Here is a 19,770-nt window from a genome sequence, read left to right as displayed (position 1 = left end):
AAATCAATGTACGGAATTGATGCAGAATGGCATTTTTGCTACATCACATGGCAAAGGTCCTTGTGATGCTATTGGAGGAACAATAAAGCGCATGGCCACAAGAGCAAGTTTAGCCAAAGAACGTGAGCATCCAATTAAAACTGCGGAAGAACTTTTTGATTGGGCAAATCGTAGAAAAGAAAAGATTTAACCAAATTATCATTTTGTTTTACTACTACTGAAGAGTACGAAATAAAGGCTTCAGAGCTCAGCGAGCAATTTAATAACGCGAAAACGATCCAAGGAACCCAAAAATTTCACTGTTTCATTCCATTGTCGGAAAATAAAATTAAAGCAAAACTATACTCAAACTGTGCTGATAATAATTCAAAAGTGTTCGATATTTTAAAAAATTTGAATAAAAATAAATAAAAAATGAGTATTAATAAACTGTTTTCATGATATCATAACCCATACCAAAATTCAAACCCAAAACTCTTAGAGTTTCTATAACAACATTGTGTAACTGCCACATTTAATTTAATACTTAGGATAATATTAATTCATTTTTATTTATTTATACATATAATATTTACCTAATATACATAATATCGATGAATACATAAATATGGAATATCATACAAACAACTTGTTTAACTCACGCAAGGCCCTTAACAATAGAATCAGCATCAAACTGCGATTCTTGAAAAAAATACACGGAAATTTTTTTGTTTACTATATGTGAAAATTGTGAAATGTTTGAAATGTGAAATTTTGTTTATTAGTTTACCATCACCAAATTTTTATGGTAGATAGCTAATATAATGGACCGTTTTCCCTAAAAAAATTACGTTCGAAAAAAGATAGGGTTTTGAGATATTTGAGTTTTGTGACAAAATGATATTTTTAAAGGCAAAAAAATTTTTTTTACTGTGCACATTTTCTTAAGAATCACCATTTAGTTGTCTAACTTTGCTGAAAAAATCATAACAATCGAACATTCCGTTTTTGCTGTGCAGCTTTTTAAATATTTTTGAACCATTTTCACATACACCCTTTTGAAAAGTTAGTCGTGACTCAATATGAAGTTTTGATATCGAAAAATGACGATTTAGATGAAATTGAAAAACTGTGCAAAGTTTCAACTCAATAGAAAATCATGAATTAAAAATTTTCTTAAATTTTGATGCTGTTGCTTGGAATCGCTCAGTGGCGTAAAATTTGACCATTCGCAACACATGTCACAATTTTCATATGAAGCATTTGACAAGCAAGTTCACTAAGATTTACGAAACTTCTCCTTTTTCTTTAAGCAACACACTTTTGAGGGACATTTCTTCAAGGGATGTTATTTCCTAGGAAAGAGCAGTGTCGGATAACTTACCATTTTATCTACATCGTTTTCTCATTTTTTGACTAGCCTGTGTATGTAATTGCACATTATCCAATTCCTCACCTTGATGATTACATGTCTTACATCAGCATCGGGATTCTATTGTCGTCATTGCCTATCCACATCAAGCCACGCTCAATGCAATGTTGCTATCATATTACCAAATCAAAATGTACCAAAATGTTTAATGAAGCGAAGGAGTTTATTGAAGATCGGAAACCGAAATCTGTGATGTCGTCTTCAATAGAGGATTTCCTATTTGGGGACAGTTTCTCCTTCGTCTTGCAAGAAAGTGAAACACTCGTTTCGGATTCAGTACTTTAATTGCTAACAAAAATATTTTATTTATCTCATTTTGCTTCCTCTCGCTAAGAATACTAGAACTTTTTAGCTTAACGATGATAGTAGCAATTTAAAAATGTACTTCTTTCAATATGAGATCCTACATTTAATTGTATCATCCCACAGTATATGTCCAATAATTTACAAACAATCCCAAATGAAGTGATGTTCTTATTAGTACAGATTTCCTTTATAATGTACGATTTTACTTCATCAAAGAGAAACGGCAATCCGTTTCCGGGTAGCACTGACTGACTAGCATTTACAGAGATATACGACGCCTTGATGCCATTATTAAGTTGTGATTAGTCATGTTGTCTTTGTTTAACACAGAACGAAACGAAACGATGACGCTTCAGTCGATTGGCTCTAATTAGACCTTCCGGTATGCTGGAGAAGATCTTATTGAAGGTGTTGTTGGTCGCATGTTATCTTACGCCTAGGTGCAGGTTAAGGTGGACTCATTTGGTGGTGTGAGCGCCATGCTTCGCTATGTGGGGGCCTACCCTCCAGGAATGCCATTTGGACGTCCTTCCCAGCAGTGCCAGCGGGGTGCTTAACAAGATAGGTAAAAGTGTCACGAACAGTTCTTACAAACGGATGATGAGAAAACACAGGAGCACACAATCCCAAAACGAAAGTTCGCGGGGGCGGATGAGTTTGTGTGTGGGCTTTGCTTTTCGGTGCGGACGATCGCCGCTTACTTCTTGAAGCAGGAAATGGGGTTGAAGTAGCACTGACGATACCGGATCTGACGCTTCATCTCCGGGGCACGGTACAGCTGGTCCCAGCCACCCGCTCCGCCAATGGCACTATTGATCAGAGAAGATAAATTTTGGTTTTCATTATTAGAGTGTTTTGAACATGATAATAAATTTCATTAAAAAAATGTGAAATCGAAAACGGAAATAATTTACTAATAATCGTTTAATCCGTTAGGACAATTAAAGTTCATATTCAATCAAACATGAAATAGGATTCTTATAATTCCACAAATAAAATCGAAAGGGAAGAACCATTGTGCTGACGTAAACAACAGCTCGCTTAATTGGTTCGTCAACCGATCTGCAAATTTCAATGCCCAATTAATCGAAAAAATGTTATCAAAACAATACCCCACCTATCAAACCAGCCAACAATTTGGTACTCACTTGCTTTGGGCGTACTGGGCCAGCAGCTGCAACTGTAACCGATCCAGCCCGTAATCATCCAGCGAGTTCGACACGTACGGGTTGTAGTTCGAGTACAGTTTCCGCAGCTCGTTCAGATTTATCTCGGGGGCATCCTGGGGGGCAGAAAGGCACACTCATCAATCAGTTGGCAATGTTTGGTTGTTTGCTTATCGATAGTTTGTCGTAGAGTCAGTTTATTATCGAAATGACTGAAGCCTATTTTGCGTATTGGTACTTTCCGAGATACACTATTTTAAAGTTTTGCGTTTAAGGCAATAGAATTGTTTTAATAATTGCGATACTTCTTGAAATACAGAGCAAACAATACTAAAATCGTATCTTGTGTAACTTGTGCCGTCTAACTGCAAATTACTGGTTTTCGATGTTACTGCATACGGTTTTCCATATAAACGTCCAAGAAGTTTAGCGCCACCCAAACGTTGACTGATTTGGCTGAAATTTTGCCCAGAGCATCGTACAATAGAACCGAATGAAATGCAGCCATCAAAAAATTTGAAACAGTTTTTTTGAGCCACATCAATGGGCATTACGAACGCAGAATTCATAGTTGTTACTCCGTGATTGACAATAACTTGCGAAATTGTATAGAGAACCAAATGAATGGAGATTGGGATTAGCTACCCACTATCAATGATTCCGAAGCTTAAATATTTTCAGCTCAAACGGCACCGGTCTCGTCTTTAGGGTCATATAGGAAGGGAAGGATTGTTTGTTCGACTCTCTTTGCTACTAGAGGCCGAGTATACCTCTGCATCTCCACGATTGTCTTGGGATAGGGAATTGTGTTAGTTACAAAGGATAATTTATATGGATTCACTTCGGTAGGTGCGATATATGGGGTTGGATATATTTATGCGCATTTAAAATATTCTTCTAACTTTCCTTTCTATCCAACAAGCGTGTTAACCTCAGATGCAACAAACGCTCACATCTTAATTTATTTACTGGCCGCATAAAGTAGATCACATTATTTGGAATAATCGCTCGATTGCTCTATGTACTTCTCAAAAATACGCACCAATAAGCACTGTTTAATTAATTTACCGATCGCACAACACAGAATACATTCTGGATGACCGAGAGATCGTTATGCATACTTTTCGAAAACACCTACAAACAAGTACTGCTTTGCACTCAACCCTCAATCGAACCCCACTTCCGATCCCGAATTTCTGTTGCTGTTGGCCTCAGGTACGACCGCCATCTGACGCCATTTGGCTACCAAGATATTGAGAGCTTTCAACATTCATCATTGGTTGCCCGGCTACTGGTAGGGGTCACCGTGTTTACATCCAACGATTTGATTTAGTTGACGTTGATGACTAAACCTGCCGAAAAGGAGCGTTCTGCAAGGTCGTTGAGCTAACTCTGCATATCAGAGCGTCGTTGAGCAAGGCTTGCAATGTCATCAGCCAATTCGAAGTCGTTTAGGTGCTCCATGGTAATAGGCTGCCATAACAACGCGCGGTTTGGTTCATGGCCAATCGCATCTACCAGAATCTCGTCGATTACGATGAGGAACAGTAACGGTGAAAGAATACATCCTTGCATCCGGACAAGACGCAATTGTGCAGCACTCTACACTCTACATTATTCTCGTACTGTGTCTCGATGCGGCCGATGATTTTCTCAGGAACCCCCTTGCGTATCAGGGCGCCTAACATATTCTCGTGATTGAGACGGTTGAAGGATTTTAGGTAGTCAGTGAATACCAAGTAAAGGGACTCTTGGAGTTCGTTGACCTGCTTCAGAATGATACGGAGCGTGACAATATGGTCTACGGAATCCGGCTGCTGCCTCCGGAGAGTCCCATCGATCTTCTCCTGAATCTGGGATAGGATAACTTTGCACAGAACTTTGAGAACGATGCACAGCAACATAATACCTCGCCAGTTATCGTATACAGTCAGATTACCCTTTTTGGGCACCTTCACTAAGATGCCTTGCATCCAGTTGACCGGGAAAGTTGCCGTGTCCCAGATATTATGAAATAAACGATGCAGTAGTTGAGCGGATGTCATGGAGTCAGCTTTGAGCATCTCGGCTGATATGCGATCGACCCTTGGGGCTTTGTTCGACTTTATGCTTTGAATGGCTGTCTCTTGTAGTGATGGAGCATCGGTACAGACGCTTGTTCGAAGTGCTCGAATCAGCGTTTCACCTGGTCTGTTGGATCGGCCAATAACTGACAATTCGCGCCTTTCACAAGCATTGTTGCATTCATCTTCGTGCCACTTAAGCGTCGTGAGATATCGTAGATATCGCGTATGTCGCCGGTTGCTGCCCGTAACTTGAGCTTTAATGCAATGCAAACTGCATTAAAGTTAGTGTAAAGTGTAGCAAGGTTTTTTAGGTTTTTTTTAGTATATGTGTAATGTAATGTGTATTTGTGAAAGTGGGTCAAGGTGTGCGAAAAGTGATTGACCAAGGATTCCGCCAGTAGCTCTGATGAGCAAACTCCGAACGGATCCCTATTGATCCCTATGCACCAACCCGAGCAGCACATTTGTGGTATAGAGATTTCCGTTACCTATTTTTTTTATTCATATATTTATTTAATAGGCACTCTGTGTTCTTAACCGCTACTGTGCCGTGATCTACTATGGTATTCTGCTATACAGAATCTATTTTTAGATATCCATTATTTGTTATTGTTGTCGTTGCCAGTTCATCTTGTCGTGAGTCCATTGTGTCCGTTTGTCCATGTCGAGTATCCAATGACCATTCGGCCATTTTTCGGTTGCCATTTTAATCCTGTTAATCCGGGTAACGTTGAAGGAATGCCTCCGAAAAGAACAAATTGTCAGTCGTCATCAGGCAGCCGTGACGGTAAGGCGCGTACCCCAAACGCCACCGTATGGGCTGCGGATCCGGCGACTGACGAGGGATTGGTGGAGGGGCTGGATTTCCGTTACCTATATAGACTAAATTTGGTTACATTTGAAATGCAGCAACTAAATCGGTCCGAACTGTGCTGCTTGGGTGTTTAATTATTAGGGTGCTTCAAAAAATCGAATTTTCTCCACCACTGATCTGGTTCTGTCTCTGTTCTGAATGTCCATCGAAAATTTGATCTGATTTGGATTAAAATTGACTTCGCACAAGCCGTTTCAAGCTTGAATGAAACTTAGTAAACAGAAATTATTTTTTTCATTAAACTGATTAAAGCGCTTCACAGCTGAAGGCGAAACAGAAACCTGTATAGCTGAAAGAAATACCCAAGAACTTTCACTCAAAGGACACCGCATCTTGATTAATCGTTTCAATAATTATTAGGAGAACTGTTCCATTTTCCATCTGACTGAACATATGTTCATCGATAAGAAATCAAAGAAATACAGCACCAATCTCGTCGCTTCTTTTTGCTAACATATGTGTGCTCGCTGCTGAAAAAAATCATCAAAATAAGAGATAAATCAAATCACTGAGTTTTTGATGGGATGAAAATGGAAGCTATGAGATGAAGTGCCGAGCAGTTCCCCTTATTGATTTTAATACAGGGTGTGAATCTTTAGTCATGATCATTAAACTTTTCAGAGGGCGTCACTGAGACGTGCAGTGCAACATAGTAGCCTGAATTTGTTTAAGCTATCTTTTGCGCCAGGAGCATCAATGTTACATGTTGCCAACAATTAGCACCAGACAACAATTATTTATTTATCCGGACTAAGGCCGAAGTGGCTTGTGCGGTATATAAGAGTCTTCTCCATTCGGCTCGGTCCATGACCATACGTCGCCAACCACGCAGTCTACGGAGGGTCCGCATGTCATCTTCCACCTGATCGATCCACCTTGCCCTCTGCGCACCTCGCCTTCTTGTGCCCGTCGGATGGTTGTCGAGAACCATTTTCACCGGGTTACTGTCCGACATTCTGGCTACGTGCCCGGCCCACCGCAGTCGTCCGATTTTCGCGGTGTGAACGATGGATGAAACTCGTGGTTCATTCGCCTAGTCCATGTACTGTCCGCCGGGGCCCTCCTTAGTCGTGCGGTAAGACGCGCGGTTACGAAGCAAGACCATGCTGAGGGTAGCAATTTTCGGATTGGAAATTGTCTCGACTTCCCTGGGCATAAAAGTATCATCGTGTTAGTCTCATGAAATACGAATGTAAAAATGGTAACCTGGCTTAGAAACCTCGCAGTTAATAACTGTGGAAGTGCTTAATGAACACTAAGCTGCGAGACGGCTCTGTCTCAGTGTAAGGATATAATGCCAATAAGAAGAAGAACGTACTGTCCGCCATCTGCACCCCACTATAGATGGTACGCAGCACTTTCCTTCCGAAAACTCCAAGTGCGTGTTGGTCCTGCACGAGCATCGTCCAGGTCTCGTGTCCGTAGAGGACTACCGGTCTAATGAGCGTTTTGTAGATTGTCAGTTTGGTACGGCGGCGAACTGTATTCGATCGGAGCGTCTTGCGGAGTCCAAAGTACGTACGATTTCCAGCCACTTTGCGGCTCCAAAATATCTCTGCTGGCATCATTTTTGACAGTCACCAGTGAGCCCAAGTATACAAGTTCTTCTATCAGCTCGATTTCATCACCACCGATGCAAACTCGCGATGGGTGGCTCACATTGTCTTCTCTTGAACCTCTTCCTATCATGTACTTCGACTTCGACATGTTGATGACTAATCCGATCCGCTTAGCTTCCCTCTTTAGTCTGATGAAGGCTTCCTCCATCTTCTCAAAGTTACGTGCCATAACATCCATGTCATCGGCGAAGCCAAATAGCTGGACGGAATTATTGAAAATTATACCACTCGTGTCAATCCCTGCCCTTCGTATTACTCCCTCCAAAGCGATGTTGAATAGCAGACACGAAAGCCCATTGCCTTGCCGTACCCCTCTGCGCGTTTCAAAGGGACTCGAACTACGCACATCCCCCGATCCATCGTCGCCTTCATCAAACGTATCAGCTTATCCGGAAATTCGTGTTCGTGCATTAGCTGCCATAGCTGATCCCAATCGATTGTATCATATGCGGCTCGATAAATAGATGATGTGTGGGCACGTTGTATTCGCGGCATTTCTGCAGTACCTGACGTACGGCAAACACCTGGTATGTGGTAGAGCGTTCACCCATAAATCCCGCCTGGTACTGCCCCACGAACTCTCTCGCAATTGGTGTTAGTCGGCGGTATAAAATTTGGAAGAGTACCTTGTAGGCGGCGTTCAGCAATGTGATTGCGCGGTAGTTGCTACAATCCAGCTTATCGCCCTTTTTTGTAGATGGGACACACGAAACCTTCTCGCCCGTTTGTATGGTGTCTCGTTCGCCCTCGTGCGGTGTTGCAGCAGTCTCGCCCATGCTGCATTCTTCTCCTCAACTAACTGCTCACCAGGGTTCGGATTTCTCACTCACTCACGCGACAACAGATCACTCCACCATGCATTTTATCCGGATAAATTACAGTGCGATAAACTCCGGCACAAGCGAAAAATTATTATCCTTCTTCCCATGTTTCGCGAAAATCAAATGCTGCTTACTTTGCCTCTCCAAGCTGATTGAATCTGACGATGCGCCACGATAAGCAGAAGGTTAAATACAGCAGTTTTTCCCTTCGTTTTCAATCTATTCATATGGTGGCGTGGTTTTAGTGGGCGCTCTGAACATTTTAAAATTGTTTTGGGTTCGAATCCAGTTGCAGTCCTAAATTTTTGTAAATATGCTTGTAAAATTTATCGGATGAGACGACGAGAAGGAAAATTCGTGGATTAAAATTAAATTATCCGGCGATCCGGCGCTCACGAATTTATCACCCGCCATTCTATCCGGATAAAAATGTTGTGTGAGAATACTTCCTCACAGGGGGACCATGAAAAATCACACTCCGCTAAATGGATTAATCGCATGTTTTTATTCATATGAGTGAGAATTCCGAAGCCTGCTGCTCACATTCGCCGTCATACCAGTCGTTTCTCTGATCCGGGGGTACCATGCCTAGTGCAGCAGTTGCGGTAGAGATCTCCAGCCTAGCTGCTCTTCCGTTGGGAGTGCCACTTCCAGCTGCTGCGCGTAGTCTTGGGCTAGTCTACCGTCTTATAGCCGCCCAATGTTTTGCCACGGCGGACGACTCCGACGCGTGTTGTACACCGTCGAGGGTTTTGAGCGCAGGCATACTGCAACGAGGTAGTGGTCGGATTCAATATTCGCACTGCGGTAAGTGCGTACGTTCGTGATGTCGGAGAAGAATTTACCGTTGATTAGAACGTGGTCGATTTGATTTTCCGTTGCTTGATTAGGTGATTTGTGGTTTAGGTGGAAGAAAGTGCTTCGGACTAGCATTCCGCGGGAGGCGGCAAAGTTTATGCATCGTTGGTCGGTGTCGTTCGATACGGTATGCAGACTATCCGGTCCAATGACCGGTCTATACATTTCCTCCCTTCCTACCTGAGCGTTCATGTCACCGATGACGATTTTAACGTCTCGCAGTGGGCATCCATCGTATGTCTGCTCCAGCTGCGCATAGAACGCTTCTCTCTCGTCGTCTGGTCTCCCTTCGTGTGAGCTGTGCACGTTGATGATGCTTTAGTTGAAGAATCGGCCTTTTATCTTCAGCTTGCACATCTTTGCCTTGATTGGCTACCACCCAATCACGCGTAGGCGCATCTTTCCCAGCACTATGAAGCCGGTTCCCAGCTCGTTGGTGGTGCCACAGCTTTGGTAGAAGCTCGATGCCCGCTTTTCCACACTTTCTGTCCTGTCCAGCAGATGCAGCACTACGACGTCGAAGTTGCGGGGATGTAATTCATCGTAGATTATGCTGTCGCAACCTACGAAGCCTAGCAACCTGCAGTTCCATGTTCCAAGCTTCCAATTGTGATCCTTTATTCGTCGCATAGGTCGTTGCCGATTGTACCGGGTCGTATTATCTTCTATGTCGTTCCTAATGGTTGTTTTTAAAGGCGGCTTATTGGGCCTGCGCAACCCTCATGTCTCGTCGGAAGAGCCGTCGTATCAGGGCTGTTTAGCGTCCTACCTAACACCAGGTAACCAAAGATCTGTTGACCTGTTTCAAGTATGGTGCATGTTCCTTGTGCTACATTGAATAGAACATGTAGAAAGCATAACTTCTTGGCCATCCAAGAAATTTCTGGAATAAGGCCGTTTGATCTACAAGCGTAACCAAGGGTCTTAAGACCTATTTCAAATATGGTTCATGCTCCTTGTGCTACATAGAATCGAATGTGTACGAAGAATAACTTCTTGGCCGTCCAAGAAATTCCTAGAGTTAAGCCTTTTTTATCTACACGCGTAACCAAAGGTCTGTCGACCTGCTTCAAATATGGTGTAATCCAATAGTTTTACATATGCAATCTTTTCGTTCAAGTGATTTGAAGATGTTTAGATGTTCAGTTTGCGTTCAAGTCGAGTTACCTGCTGAATTCACTTGCCTAATCTAAACTTAGCATCGATTTCTCAGTAGTAAACGATAAGCACGTTTATGATGCTGGAGATAAAAGAGGAAACATGACTATCAATCTTCATTTTTCCATTAATCGACTTACCCGATCACTCGCTTCTGGATATTGCCTATCACTATGAAAAGTTCTCAGCTCATGTGTGTTTTGCAGCAACTCGGGTAGATGATATAATTACCTCTAATATTTTGCATCATGAGTCTATTCTTTTATATATACATTTCCATTCCAACCAAAACTAGAGATCATTTCTTTTAACTTTCCTTGATCCTGGATCCTTGATCCTTGAACCCTTCTGTAGATTCCAAAACATAATACAGGAAAAATGCCTTTCATCATCTTATATAGAACTTTTGTTTAGGTTAGGTTAGCACATACGTACATACAACGCTGCGTCTCACGTCGCTATTTGAAGTCACTTCCGAGTTAACTTGTCAACCGCCTGCAAAAACCAACCTGTGGCTGTGGCAAAAACCAACCTGTAGATGGTGCAAATTGCGAAAACTAACAATCCACATCATCGTTGTCGTCGCTGTCATTCTGCATTCCCACTAGCGCTTAACCCGCCATATGGGAAGCTGAATGCCGTGCCATGTGTGCCACCTGTTGATATCAATTTGGACTACTGTGCTACAGCGGCTGCTGCAGGGATGTGGCTTGAATCCGGTCTTCCGCTATAGAATATTTGCTAGCTATGCCACAGAACCGCAATCGGAGCAGAGCCGCAGCAGCAGCAAGATTATGCATTCATGTGGAGGTGTGTAAAAAAAAACAAGAAGTTACATTATGGAAGCATCGTAAATAAAATGGCAAACAAATTGAGCCGTCTGGCTACCATGATCCAAGGACTGCATGACGATGGTATTTTACGACTTGGAATAAATCATTCCAGGATATGACTTGGCATGTTCAGTGGTTACTAAACATATAAGATATGTCTACTTAGTTAATATGTTTTTACAATAAAACAGACCTTTCCCGTCTTAAATTACATCTGGTTTCATTGTTTCAATAAATTCTTCGAAAATTTTTTAGGAACAATTTCTCAAAGAAACCATATTTGATGACTCAGTAGGGGTGGCTTTCAGGTGAGGAACCTTTGGCCTTGGTTAAACTGTTTCTTTGGAGGTCGCTAGGTTCTACTCCTAGTCCGTGTTTGTAGAGTCTTACTTTCGTAGCAACAAATAAAGTTTCTCCATAAGCCATCTTTATTTCTTCCACGAATATTTCGCTTCAATGGGCAATGTGTACTGATACTTTTGCTATTCCATCGCATGTGAAGTCTGGCTAAAGATTGAAGCCGGATGGAAAACCGAACCGTATTTATACGCGTAGTACAGAATGATATAATCTAACTTAAAAAATGGTTGAACATTGCATGGATTTTCAAAAAAAAAAAGATGGAGCTGTTAACAGGATTAAAGAGCATGAGCTAATAATAAGTTTTTGATAAATTCAGATGTAAATGTACAAGTTTTCATTGGGTTGTTATTGATTTCAACTAGAAAAGCTTCCCATGGCATGAACCACAAAGTGCAACCCGCATATGCACGGTTCCGTTCGCCACCAGGTGTTATCGTAACATGTTGCCACACTCACGCTGTCACCGTGTCGGTTTCCACCGACAACGACAAGTCACTTACCTGGTTGTCGATTGCGTTTTGTGGTCGACCGGTGGTCAATTTGACAACACACAGCAACAGGGCCAGGACGAGCAGAATCTGCCTCGAGCTCATACTGCTGGACAGCATTTTTCCTCGCTTGGGTTGCGGTGCCGGAAGGAGAGATCACGAAATGTGACAGTGGCTTTCTCAGGTGCTGAACCGTTTACGGTCTTATGTGCTCCTCGGTGGAAAGGCTCTGCAAATTGAAACCATTGAAAATTCGATCGTTAATGTTTTGCGTTGGTTATCATCATAGCTCAGGGAACAATGTCAATTTAGCTAATCGGGTGTTTGTGGTGGGGTGTAGATTGAGGGTCAGCGGTATTGGATTTTAATTTCGAAACAAAATTGGCAACCATAAAGCGATAAAGCGAAAGGTTTATTCATCCGTTATATGAATATAGATCAAACTACTGAAACTATAAAAATGTCACTTGTCATACAACGGCCGTCCAACATAGCTTTGATTCTCATGACCACAATCATATCAGGTTCATCAGAATCCTGAACAATTATGAATAAATTTGTTATCAAATCAGTTCCCAAGCACCGAAGTGGAATTTCTCAGCACTTCTCGGGATGCGATTTGCAGGACATATAACACGAAAGAAATGGCTACCGCCAATCAATATCGCAATCGAGCTCATTTTCCTGCTTCGACTGATTATTTTGGACGATGGCACACGGAATTTCAAATAAATTAGTTTGTTTCATTGTAACCATCGAATTGTATTAAATATTGTGTTCAACTAAGTTCCGTGAAATTTAAAACCATATCGCTAAATATAGTTCCAATTATTCGCACTATCGTTTTCCCTTACTCTAGTGTGCAGCAAATGCAATTAATACTGCGGTTGCCACTTTGCAACGGGTGCCCTTGTGTAAGGTAACCTAAGCCGTGTTTGTGTCGGAACGAAGGAAATAAATTCTCTCCCAGTTACATAAAGCATAAGAGGCGAAGATTATGTTGCAAATTGCTTAAGCATTGGATAGAAGACGGCCACCCACAGGGCGGTGAAGCTGAAGACCAGGAAAGCGCGTGATGAGTGGGGATATAGTTTTATAACAAAGATTAATATTTATCAAACGGTATCATCGTATCGGGGAATTGCGCAACGCCAGCCAAAGTGGTGGTATTCGATCCAACGCTGGGACTGGGATCAAGATGCCCCGGGAAGTGTAGGACTTTGCCGTATCGCATCGCGATGTGATTGCCGTTCATCGTTCGTTGTTTTTCCGGTCGTCGTCGCCGTCGTTGGAATGATTCGCAGTGCAAAGGGTGGAGAGCTTATTATTCCCTGCATCGCTTCGGTGCCCGCACAGGGAGGCGATTTTCACACAAAAGTGATGGGAATCAACTTCAATGTCAACTGCCGCTTCTGGAGGCGGTCTGCCACCAGTTTCAGTTGTGCAGACAGAAATGAGGAAAAACAAGGTCATTATTCAAATCAACCGGCTTGTCAATGGCTATCGAAAACGACAGTTCGTGGTCGGAATGTGTTTTGTAGCAATCATTTTTAACATCAAATTGGCAGCTGGTTCAACGAGTAGCCGACAGGGTGAAGGGTCATTTCGACGTGACGAAAACAAAAAAAGAAGCTCTTTAAAAGTTCTACTCAAATTATTTGTGAAGTCTTCAGGATTCCAAAGTTTTTCATGGTATACTCTTTTCTAATTTCCATAAAATAATGTAAGTTTAGTAAAACTAACTATAAGTACACCCTCTTCCATAATGACAAATATTTGTCAAGTCTGCCTGATATATTTTCCGATATCTAATCAGTTTCATAGATTGTCTGGATAAACTGAATAAATATTTCTCATTATGACGAAGAGTGAACTACGGGCTTAAGATTTGAAGACATTCGTGGAACTAAAGGGCGTTGTTTCAATAATTGATCCTATGCAACTCTAGAATGTGTTTCTCATCCTTCTAAGAGGATTCCTGGGACACATTTCTATGTCTCTATTACAGAATATTTTTAAAAATTCAAAATTTGGAGCATTCAAATATTTCTTATAGATTATTCGTTCCATTGATGGCAGCATACTCCGATATTAACCATCTTCCCCGAAAAGAATACTTCAGTTTAATTTATGCCGTTTTGCCTTTCTCGTATACAAAGTATACGTAAAGGCTATATGATCGCTCCAAAAACAAACTTTTTATAGAAGGCCCGGAGACCCATAGTGTTATATACCGATCGACTCAGCTCGACGAATTGAGGTGATGTCTGTGTGTATGTGTGTGTGTGTGTGTGTGTGTGTGTATGTGTGTGTGTCTGTGCGCACCAACCCAAAAAAAAAAATGTCACTCATTTTTAAGGTACTTATCCTTAACCGATTTACTTGCAACAAGTTGCATTCGACGCAGGATACTCTCCCATTGTTTCCTATTGAAAATTGGTCAGATCGGACTATGGGCTCGGAAGTTATGGCTAAAATACCACTTTTTTTATAGAAAAAATGAGTAAAAAAATGTCACTCATTTTTCAGGCACTTATCCTTCACCGATTTACTCGCAACAAGTTGCATTCGACGCAGAATACTCTCCCATTGTTTCCTATTGAAAACTGGCCAGATCGGACTATGGGCTCAAGAGTAATGGCCAAAATACTATTTTTATAATGCACGAGAATGGCACCATCACCACTAGGTGGATTTATCAGGGTTTTTATTGATATTATGCGTATCTTTTGCTAAAAAAAATACAAAAATAAGAAATGGAAAAAAGGGGAAATGATTGCTGACGAAAGGGTATACCACTTCAAATACCTTTGGTTCAGTAGGTAGTACCGCATTGTGTCTATATTGCAACATAAATATTCCGAAAACGCCAAAATAGGATGGGTTCTGTATATCTAAATCAAATGTTTTAAGTTCTCCGTATTATTCGGGAGTTCAGAGCTTTGGAGAACTTTGAAAATTTAATTTGATTCATAAATCGTAAATCATGTGCATGGCCTCTAAGGACCTGCATCGATACAATGAGTTGCACCTATGAGGAGTCGTATAGTTCTCTGCATCTTTCTTAAGTAGGTGTCCGACTAACCAACCACTAACCATCCCCTTCCCCAGCATTCACAAGGACGTGGACAGGACAGATCTGGACTATTGGAGAGTACATTGCTTCCATCTAAGAGATAGTGATTAGTCCCAAATCAATATCTGTGTTCCTATCGGTGGTTACAAAATCGAGGTAGTTGAAGAATTTGGTACTTGGGCTAACTGGTGACCGCCGATAACGATACTAGCAGAGAAATTCGGAGACGCATCATGGCAGGAAATCGTACGTACTTTGGACTCCGCAAAACGCTCCGATCGAATAGAGTTCACCGCCGTAAAAAACTGACTATCTACAAAACGCATATTAGACCGGTAGTTCTCTAAGGACACGAGACCTGGACGATGCTCGTGGAGGATCAACGCGCACTTGGAGTTTTCGAAAGGAAAGTGCTGCGAGCCATCTATGGTGGGGTGCAGATGGCGGACGGTACATGGACGAGGCGAATGAACGACGAGTTGCATCAGCTGTTGGGAGAACCATCCATCATTCACACCGCGAAAATCGGAAGACTGCGGTGGGCCGGGCACGTAGCCCGAATGTCGGACAGTAATCCGGTGAAATCAGGTGGAGGACGATTTGCGGACCCTCCGCAGACTGCGTGGTTGGTGAAGTGCAGCCATGGACCGAGCCGAATGGAGAAGACTTTTATGTATTGCAAAGGCCACTCCGGCCTTTGTCTGGTAATAACAACAATATCTGACGGAAACGGTAACGGATGAAAGTGATGCTACTCTCATACAATAGTCCAGGTGCGAATTGCTCAATGCTAATGCTAATGCTGATTGCGCGAATTTTTCAGAGTTTTTAATCGTGAAATTCGGGACGGATTTGCGATTTGGGCGTAACTTATTTTGTGAACAAACATTGGAAGGCGAATACCTGCTAAAGTAATCATTTTCTAAAGAAACCACGGTATGCATCCGATAGATTTGGCTTTCCTCTATCAGGTAAGGGAATTAGTTTTGAAGAAAAACGCTTGCATTCTACGCAATCAGAACAATGTTTGTTTATGAAATAAGTTACGTCCAAATCGCAAATTGGTCCCGAATTCATAATTAGGTGATTTCATTATTGGAAAAACCCTGATTAATCCACCTAGCGGTGACGATGCCTTTCTCGCTCGTTCAAAATAGTTGATAAACATATATGAAAAGTCTAAAATAACAATTGGTGAATAAGACTTATTTTTCACATTTATTTATACCAGATGAACCGGCCTAGGGTCGAAGATCTCGTAAATAAAGATAGATTGAATTGAAAATTCACATTTGTTATAATTGCTGCCGGATGCAATTTGTTGCAAGCAAATCGGATGAGGTTAAGTGCCCGGAAAATGTGATGAGGTTGTGCAATTGCACAAATCGAGTTTCAGGCATAGTAAAAAAAAATGTATTTTGGCCATAACTTTTGAGCCCATAGTGAGTTCGGGCTGATTTTTAATGTGATACAATGGGACAGGATTCGCCGTTTAAATAATCGGTTCAGGATAAGATTTCGAAAAATGAGTTAGATTTTTTTGCACACATGCACATACACATACTTCTTCTGAAAAAGTTCGTATCGTTTGCTTTGAATACGAGAAAAGGAAAAAAACGGTGGTGGGAAAAAAACAAATGTTTCATTTGCCAAACTTTCGAGTGCTTTCCTATTAAACTATTAAATCCAAGGGCCTCATACGCCTGTCACTGGCGAACAAAGCTCGTGTACTCTGCATCGAAGCTTAGAACCAGTGTTAGGGCGCAATCGTTAATGTGAACATTTTTATATTCAGTTAGTTACTGCAAATAAATTCTTTTTCGAGTCCCTATAATCAAGCAGGTATCTCAAGCATCCCACATCGTTATATTGCTGCATGATTGAGTGTTTAATTTTGATAAAATATCGAAAACAAAATGTGCATAAAAATTGCCTCGCCATAACAAAAAGGTGGTAGAGAATTAACACTGTTGTTTACAGTTTAGAACCAAATCCAGATGTCGCACATGTTGGGGTAGGGATTCAGAGCTCCGCCTTCTCCCCCTGATTAAATCAAAAGATGTTTTAGTTACAAGATAAAGTTTGTCGCTGTCGTCGCTGTCCGGAACATCTTTTGCCGGCGATGATAGGGGAGCTAAATGTCAAAGAAGGAAAATCCATACGATTTGACAGCTTGATACCCAACATGTTCCGGACAGCAGAACAAAGGGAACCGAAGCGACAATCTCTAGTAACTAAAATATCTTTTATTAAATCGAAAACAAAAACCGAAAACGTGTGCATGTGTGAACCGGTCTGCAAAAATTCACTCGATGTTTGTTCAAAATCGGGTCAATCTTAAAAAACAGCACTTTTTCGATTTTTGTTTTGAATTTAAAAAATATAGGTTAATTGGGAATGGTGACCTTAAATAAGCCAAAGAATCGATTAAGGGAATAAACATTTTTGACGAGAAAGGTAAATTTTTGCTGATGAGCAGTTCCATTTTTGTCATTATCATTCAAACACTTTTCAACAATAAATTTAATCCGACTTAAAAAAAATCTGAAGAGAATTCTACTGGGGTTGCTTTTCTTTATATGGAAAGCATTTCGCAGTAATTGCTATGCATGTATGGTTAAAATTGAATATTTTAATTTCTAAACTGATCCAAAATTATTTATCAGATCACTCTTTACAGGTAAACGATTCAAGCACAAAATCTGATAGATAACGCGTGACAGAGCTAGTGTTACCAAAATCAGCATTCTTGAGCTCATATTGTGCAACATTTTATATCGTAATGATAACATACATCGAAAAATCGTAAATCGTTGCTTACCTTCGTGTAATTTGTTATGGATTATAGCAAGGCTGTTTTCGATCATTTAGTAATATAGTTTCGATAATTTAGTAGTTTGTCAATAACTTATTCCAGAGGTTAAATTTCAAAAGTGATATGTGGAGGACTTCTAGAGCGAAGGTATTTACAACCCTGCCAAATTGTTGTTTCTATTGCACTAATAACAGAGTTATAGCGCTAGTTGCAGTAACTTATTATACAGACTGATCGAAATTTTGTTATCATTTGGTATTAGTAACTAGTGCTTTAACTCTGTTATTAGTTGAATTAGAACAACAAACTATTAGGCAGAGCTGTAGAAAAATAATCGCACTAGAACTCTGCTGTAACACGTTTTGACATTTAACCTCTGGAATGAGTCATTGTAGTTTGTCAATGATCGAACTAAGACTTTTAAATTATCTAAAACATACTTGGATTATAGAAAAGTTTGAATACTTTTTCTACTGACTTCCAAAAATAGAAAATTTTCTCCGAAGCCTACCAAAACTCAAGCGATGGTCTAGCGAAGTCCAAGATATAGGACTTATGTATAGCATGAATGAATTAATTATTAATTATCAAAAACCACACAGAAGGTATGCAAACAAAAAGGTACAAAAATAGTAAGTGAATATTCATAGAAAATCAAAATCTTAAAATATTTTTTTGATTTACAAACTAATTGTTAGGCCAGCCATGTTTTACATATACTGTGCCAATATGGGTTATTTGCTGCAACGCCAGGAAGAATGCATTTACAGAGGATTCAAAATAAAATGTTGAAATTGATTATGAAGTTGCTTCCCTGCGCACCAAAACAATAAGAATATTACATGTGACTTATTTGAATGAAATTACACAAAAGCACCTGACGTAAACTCAATCGTACCGTTTTGACTTAAATCCCGAACATGACTTATATTCCGATATAACTAAACTTTTTATCGGTTCAGATTATATGCCACCGAACCAAAGCACAGCCACAGGTGCGTTACCGCACGTATGCACAAGCAGCCTATGTCTTGATGTAGTGAAATAGTTATTTATTGCAAATCGCGTAGCTTCTTGTTCTTCGAACACTGCCCTCTCAAGAAACAAAGATAGCACAGTGGTAACGTGATAGACTCTCATTCTGAGGATTCATGTTCGATCCTCGTGTAAGCCATCTTTTTTTCAAAACTCATATTTTCTAGGTGTGTGGTAAAATACGCATTGCAAGAAAAATTTTGAATACTAGAAAATTCAAGCGCCTTTAAAAAAAATTGTATTTAATATTTTCCATGCTAATAATCAATGGAACGTAATGCTGTGTATTGTTTATATTTATATTCATGACATTTCTATAATAATTGAATCCATCTGATGATTTGGAATATTTGAAAGAATTCAGGTCTGAACTTTAGATGATGGAGGTAGGAAATGAAACATAAATACATAAGTTGAGAATCGACATGTACTCGACAGTTTTCTTTAATGATTGTTAGCAGAAACAAAATAGCTTTTGATTTATCTTGGTAGTAATCAAACTTGCCCACCGAGTTTCAGTAGACAGTAAACATAAGTAGGAAATTATATTCTATTGCTTCAATGCACAAAGAAAAGATGCCTTACTGAATAGAAAAGACATAATTATTCAATAAAATTAGAAGCTTGCGAGTTTATAGGGCAGCAGACGCTATATCCAAAGAATTAAGACCGGGGATTTCCCTCTGCGCGTTATTAACGCGGAGCTATCAAAATGTTTCTCTTTTTCCGTAATACTCATGAACCAGTTTTCCCAAATCTCATTTGCTCGGATCAACATTCAACCCATCTGAGCTAAAAATAGAACATTGCCGCACGCAATGCGATGTGTGTTGGTAATGCTTCCTTCGGCAATATTCATCCGACGGCAAGAGACTGAAGCG

The 19,770-nt window shown here is 40.6% G+C and overlaps 1 protein-coding gene across 2 annotated transcripts in view; it reads right to left on the bottom strand.

Annotated features, from left to right (window-relative positions):
• Window positions 1-1,398: 1,398 nt before the first annotated feature.
• Window positions 1,399-19,770, bottom strand: part of LOC134216537 (uncharacterized) — a 56,502-nt gene continuing 38,130 nt past the window's right edge. The window contains exons 2-4 of one of the 2 annotated variants that reach the window (XM_062695405.1): window positions 11,976-12,192; window positions 2,866-2,999; window positions 1,399-2,526 (exon numbers count right to left, since the gene is read on the bottom strand). In XM_062695405.1, the coding sequence (XP_062551389.1) occupies window positions 2,415-2,526; window positions 2,866-2,999; window positions 11,976-12,083 (354 nt within the window). In that variant the 5' untranslated portion in view covers window positions 12,084-12,192 and the 3' untranslated portion in view covers window positions 1,399-2,414. The remainder of the gene's footprint in view (window positions 2,527-2,865; window positions 3,000-11,975; window positions 12,193-19,770) is intronic. The other variant, XM_062695403.1, reaches the window with a different exon arrangement.

This window comes from Armigeres subalbatus, chromosome 2 (assembly GCF_024139115.2).
Source record: "Armigeres subalbatus isolate Guangzhou_Male chromosome 2, GZ_Asu_2, whole genome shotgun sequence".
NCBI lineage: Eukaryota > Metazoa > Arthropoda > Insecta > Diptera > Culicidae > Armigeres > Armigeres subalbatus.
Note: the sequence above shows the minus strand (reverse complement) of the source record. Positions and strands in the feature narration are given on the sequence as shown.